Source organism: Phalaenopsis equestris, unplaced genomic scaffold, assembly GCF_001263595.1.
Source record: "Phalaenopsis equestris unplaced genomic scaffold, ASM126359v1 Scaffold202084, whole genome shotgun sequence".
NCBI classification, from domain to species: domain Eukaryota; kingdom Viridiplantae; phylum Streptophyta; class Magnoliopsida; order Asparagales; family Orchidaceae; genus Phalaenopsis; species Phalaenopsis equestris.
The window spans coordinates 42,331-48,944 of NW_018221808.1; the positions used below are offsets into that span (position 1 = coordinate 42,331).

Genomic DNA, 6,614 nt, shown 5'->3' on the forward strand with positions numbered 1-6,614 from the left:
AAACACAACCACACTTATATTTAAAAGTAGAAATCATGCAAACAAACAAGAAGTCTAAATTAAAACTAAATGTAGTCACAAATATAAAAACTGATCTCAAATCCATTACATCAAAGTGTTGAAGTTCCTTTGAATCTCGTCCATCATTTACAATACAAACAACAAGTTAAAATAAAAAGAAAAATGGCAGCGGCGACGGTGGCTTGTGGGTGATGATGATGGTTTGACGGCTCTGATGATGGATGGATGCATCTCCTCTTAAATCCAAGTCTTCTATTATAATTTTCTAAAAGGTTCATTGGTGTCTCTTCAAAATGTGTCCACATTCAATGAATCTTTCAAGAGTTGCCTCCTTTCGAAAGCCAATTGAATGTAATTTCGTGTCCATTAACTATTTCTCACATTTTTAACCTGAGGTTGCTTCAAACACCTCTTCAAAAATTTGTCCAAATTCATTGAATCATTAAATAACTACTTCTGGTGCTTAAGCGCGATGTACTAGGAGCTTAGATGTGGCTTTATCTGTTTCACTGGCGCCTAAGCGCCAGTTCTTGGAGCTTAGGCGCCTCAGTTCAATTGCACACCTTCTTCATTTTTGTTCTAAATTTGATCCTTTTTCACTCTTTTCACCAATTTTTATTCATTTGATTGTACCTGAAAGAATAAAACATAAATACCTTTCATTGAAGCTCAATATTTTAAAAATAAGTATAAAAATGTGTACATAAAGACTATATATTTTAGGTGAATTACTCGCTAAATATAAATTGGGTCAAACTTTTGACCATTTCTTTGAAATTAAATAATTGTGTAACTGCGGGTGGGGTCCAAGACGACCAGAGGATGGCCATGTTTCTAGATGGAAACGAAAGGTCTCACTTCTCCCTATCGGAGCCTCTTCTAGTAAACCTATCATGATGATTCACCATCTTCTCCAAAGATGGTCAAAATTATTCCAGCAAAGTGTATGTCACTTGTACAAACATGTTCATCTAAAGATTGCTCGATAGGAGCCTTTCCTTATCGCCGAGTGTCCTCCTCAACAACAATGAACTCCTTGAGCTTTCTTGATCAGATTTGATCCTCGACTATGTTCTAGAGGTAAAGATATTCCTTCATGTCATGACTGTGGTCTCAATGGTAATCACAATACTTATTGGTGTTCCAAAGAGAAGCCACTATCTTCATTGGTGGAGCCTTCTTAAAGTACTTCTTGTTCTGATGGACCTCCACTAGCTCAATCATTAAGACCCTGTTCTTCTGGGCTTCATAGTACAGTCGCCGTTGTATTGAGGCGGTCACTAGTTAGAATATCGAGTCTGACATTGGTTCCCTTTTACCTCCATTGTGGTTCTGATTATGTCTATCATTCTCATAGTTGGAATGATCAGAATGATGTTGCCCATTCGTCAATTTCTACCCCTTCATCTCGTGCAACTCTCTTCTTCGACCGACGATCTGAAGACTCTGCTCGATGTGAGAAGAGTTGATGACTCCCTCCTTCACGATGATATGCATATTAGCTATTTCCAACAACTCCAAAGACTTAGGTTCGCACAAACCTAAGTCATACTTGAACCGCTCCATCTCGACTCCATGAAGTCGATCAAAGGTTGCCGGTTTTGCACCTCTAGCATTTCCTTCCGAGAATGCGTGATATAGGAATGAAAGTTTTTGTATTCTCATTATTTGATCTAAAAAGGGATTGCAAATTTTTCAGTGGATTTTGGGCACTAGCATGGTGCGCCATGAACAACTTCTTGAACTCGGTAAAAGAGTGCATAACTCCCGTCGATAAGGGTAAGCCATTGAACCACACAAGAGCAAACTTCCTTAGTGTGGTAAGGAATAACCGACGCTTTAAATTTTTGGTGATTTTAAGCATAACTACTCTCGATTCAAAGACGACGATATGGTGGACAATTTAACTTCTTCAAAGGTTTGGCCTCTAAAATTTTTCTGAGAGAAAGTGTTATCTAGCATATGTTTTTGACGTCACAACATGTACAGGCTAATGTATCCATGGTGTCTGGTCGTTTCTTTGGCCACCAGACGTTAGGGGTTCCCCTTGAGGAGGCTCCTAAGGGAGATGTGGTTTCTCACAAAGTTCTCCTATAGGTACGAAAAGTTATTATTACCCCCTTTGGATAATAGTTGCTCAAGTAGCGATCATCATTGATCTTCAAGTTCCTAAAATTTTTGTTACACAAACTCACAGGTGCACTTAATGTTCTCAGTGTTGTCAGGTTGAGTTTCTTCTTAAATATATGTTGGGCATGTCCATGCTCACCATTCCTCCTTTTAGGATGATGAATCCTAATTTATGCTCTATAACACACCTCGGGTGATCGAACGTAACGAAGTAAAGAAGGGAGAAAACAGTAGAGTGCAAAAAGAACAATTTCAAGAAAAAAATTTCCCTTCAATCATAAAATGGTCTCTATTTATAATCATACGAGACTCTTGATAAAATGACATTTTTATCCCTATTTTAATTGGGCGTTACAACTCATTATTTGACCTTAATTAACTATAAGCATTACAGACTAGTTTTTGAATTTCTCTAAAAGTTTGGCCTTTAGGATTTGCCAAGAGAAAGTGTTCTCTGGTAGAAGTTTTTGGGGTGTCTCAGCATGTACATTCTAATGTCTCCATGGTGTCCGGTCGGTTCTTTGGTCGCCAGGTGTTGGGGGTTCCCCTTGAGGAGGCTCCTCAGGGAGATGTGGTTCCTCACAAAGTTCTCCTCCTTGTAAGAAAAGTTATTATTGCCCCCTTTGGATAATAGTCGCTTGAATAGAAATCATCATCGACCTTTAAGTTCCAGAAATTGTTGTTGCAGAAATTCACAGGTGCACTCAATGTTTGTAGTATTTCCGGGTTGAGTTTCTTCTTGAATGTGTGATTGTCCATGCTCACCATTCCACATTTTAGGATGTTGGATCTTAGTTTGTGCGAGGGAAAGAACATAAAGAAGTATAGACGAGAGGAGACAGTAGTGCAAAATGAACAATTTCAAGAAAAATATTTTCCCTTAATTCTTAAAATGATCTCTATTTATCATCACAAGAGACTAGCGTGACAAGTCATTATTTACCCTTATTTAATTAGAAGCATTACAAACCAATTTTTTTCCTTCTGATCAACTATGCTTTTGGATCGGTCGACTTAGCTAACTTGGGTCGACTTATTCCTATCACTATTCTTGTACTATCTACAAATAAAAATCAAGTGATTTCATTTCATTCAAATATACTAAAATGCATGTCAACTACTGGAGCCTATTATTATGGCAATTGTATATAAATATCATGAACCAAAGATTTTCCAATTGAATCATAAATAGTAAAATGTAAAGATAGTTACATACACAGCACCAAAAATTGTTATTTACAAAACTAACACCCAGATGACTTTTTTGAACCCCCAAACTGTCCAAACTGATACAATTTTACGTACCAGCATTCAAACACTGAGAATTTGATAAAAATGAAAAATATGGGTTCAAATATTATCGTGATTTCGATATAAGAGTTAAAATTTGAAAATTGGATGATATAATAGCAATCATTCGAGATGTAAATATTCAAGTACAGGAGCATTATGGACTACCCAGAAAAAAATCAAATTATAACTAATCCACAGTGCAATTAGAGCAGCATAAGCTTAAAAAAAAATAAAAATAATAAAAAAAAAACTGATTTATTGTTAATTAGGGAAAACAAAGGTAGTCAATAATAAATTATTAATCAAAGTGCTTAAAAACTGAGCTCTACTCAGTTAAAATCCAAATAGCAGATTTCTAAGAATGGGCAATATGCACATTACTCAACCGATCAACCACATCGCCTCTCTCAAAAACAGCCGCAGCTCCCATCCCAGAACCTGCACAAAAGAGGAATTTTTATTCTTAATCTCACACACCACCTAATTCCTATGTATTTATATATTGTTGTGAGATATGTACTTCCTGACATAGAAATGAGACGAAAAAGAACACAAGCAAACACAGATCGTTTACGTGGTTCGATCCAACTGGATCTACGTCCACGGGAGGGAATCAATCAAATATTTCACTAAGGCAAAAGAAATGGAGAATACATAGCTTATACATAAAGATGAGCCCTCATCTTCCTTCGATGGCCTCCCTCTCAAGCGACACCTTAATACAAGGCCTCAAGATGCTCTCCTCCTCTCTAACTCTATAGCTACTCTCTCCTCCTTTGTGGTAGCTCAAGATATCTCCTCCCTTCCTCTCCTAGGCCTCACACCCTCTCTATTTATAGAAGCAAGAGAGTGGTAGGTGGGAGTTAGGTGGGAGGTAGGTAGAGATGTGGTAGGTGGCGGTGTCACATTACAAAATTGTCCTTTTACCTTAGTTCATTAATTGGGGGTCAAAATAACATCAGGTTTAATGCTCTCAAAAAAAAAAAATCCAGAAAAAGTTACAGCTCAAGAAATTGGAGATAGATAACATTGGCACTAACAAGTCTTGCAGCATTTCAAATTCTTTTCCCAATGAAAAACTAGAGATCGTATTCTGTCCATTCGTTGCATCTCCTTTTCTAGCTGATTATATTATCTACGTTTGCCTTATAAGCTCACAAAACTGGAGATAGATAACATTCCATTGAAGCAGTAACAAGGCAATATCTTGTGTTTATGAATCGGAACAATTTCTAATTTATGCACTGAAAAAAATCTTAAAATCACAACAAATTTAATGAAAATAGCATGGAGGGCAGTAAAGAATATGCACAATCTGCACACTTCTTCAGAAAAAAAGAAAAATCTCGAATGTCCTTGTACAATTTATCACTCGAACAAAAAATACAAATGAACTATTATAAAATAGCAGATAAAAACTATGCAACTACTTAGTTTGGTTTTCATTTAATAAAATTTATCTAATAGTATATGTAATTTAAATATCTTATTAATAGCTATCAAAGTAAATAGATGTATGCAAATGATGCTTAAGCTCCACCAACTTAATTCCCGGGCAGTCCACCATATATAGTTTTTGAAGTGCTGGAAGTCCAGAAATCCTCCCCAGATGGGGGATGTTTTCAATGTGAAGTTTTTCTAAACAAGGGAGGTTGTGCATCACTTATGTAGCAGCATGATGCAGGAGTTCTTCAGGATATGACTTGAGTTTGGGGCATTCATCAATTGTTAACTTTTCCAAAAGAGACATCAAAGGCATGGCTTTCCCCGAACTACTCCACTCCTCCCAGCTATCCATTTTTTAAACAACAATGTCTTCATTCTTGAAAAGAATGCAGAATTTTGATATGATGACACCAATGCACCCTTCTCAATATTGCTTTTGTCGTTACCTGTGTAGAATGTTGGCCCAATTCTATTTATTGATGATAAACCTTCAATCACAAGTGTTTCCAAGCTGGGCAACAATCATAAGCCATCAAGATGTGTGCAGTTGCTACAACCAATGATTCTCAATTGCAATAAAAAATTAAGGTTGCGTTTGTGACACTTTGTATTTATCCAGATAAGTTGCTTATCCGGAAAAGTGGACCGCGAGGTTTGACATGCGTTCCACGTTTAGTATAAAAATACAACTGTGTTTTCGGATAATCTGCTTAAACGCAGTTTCCAAACAGTAATGTGGCGTTTTCAAAATGCCACCGCAATGAATAAGCTGCACCAAACGGAGCCTAAACAAGCCATAGCACACTCGTATGTTGCTTTCAGAATAGTTTCTAATATAAAGATATTTTAGTTGGGGAGGAGGACAAAGATCCTAAAAAATCTCCTCGATTTTATTGGAAACTTCTTTGACTTATGTACATTTCATCAACACTAGATTAGAATCAATTTTTGAGCAACATAGGCCTGAGAAGTTGAAGGTGGTTTTGGTCTTTGAAAGCAGCACTTTTTGCTTCTGACCTGTCCAACATTCTTTCCAGCTTGTACAAACCTAAATTTCTGATGAAAAGATCCGTTAGTTAGATTGTTATTTTTATACCCTTATTTTAATTAAATTATTTTTTCCATGTATGCGCAAATGTTTAGTTCACAGAGCAATTTTAATAATTGATTAATACACATTACAAACCTCAGTTCCGTGAGTGTTCCCAACACCTTAACAATAGATGATTCCGGCGCAAAATCCTCCGGAGGCGTAAGAAAGTGGAGAGGTTGTAGTTTGTTCAATCTTCCCATTCCAGGGGGTAAATGATTCAACGCAGAACCTTCAACGAAAAGAGAACATAAACGATGCAATATTATTATGCATGAGGGAAAATTATAGAGGTTTACACAATCAGAAAATCAAGAGTCCTCAGATCTTTGAGGTTTTGGATGCTTTTGGTTTGATAGGTTTAGGTAAATTAGCTGCTTAAGGGAACCAATGCATTCAGACAAATTTGAAATATTAATTCCTTGAAGCCATGGTATCCTCAGATGATGAAGATGATTAAAGAGGTCATTATCAATTTTACAAATAGATTTATCAAAGATGAAAAGAATCCTAAGAGATTCCTGTTCTTCTGCTCCACTCCAGCATATGTCCCTTATCTTATTTGGTATATGAGTCATACCTAACAATAGTTTAAAATTTCATCTTCGGTAGCTAAGCCTCACACCCTCTCTAT

General features: G+C 36.6%; 1 protein-coding gene across 1 annotated transcript in view; it reads right to left on the reverse strand.

Annotated features, from left to right (window-relative positions):
• Positions 1 to 3,682: 3,682 nt before the first annotated feature.
• The window catches only part of LOC110036060 (3-ketoacyl-CoA thiolase 2, peroxisomal-like), a 36,508-nt gene continuing 33,576 nt past the window's right edge, over positions 3,683 to 6,614 (reverse strand). The window contains exon 14 of the mRNA XM_020740406.1: positions 3,683 to 3,882. Within this exon, the coding sequence (XP_020596065.1) occupies positions 3,800 to 3,882 (83 nt within the window). The 3' untranslated portion in view covers positions 3,683 to 3,799. The remainder of the gene's footprint in view (positions 3,883 to 6,614) is intronic.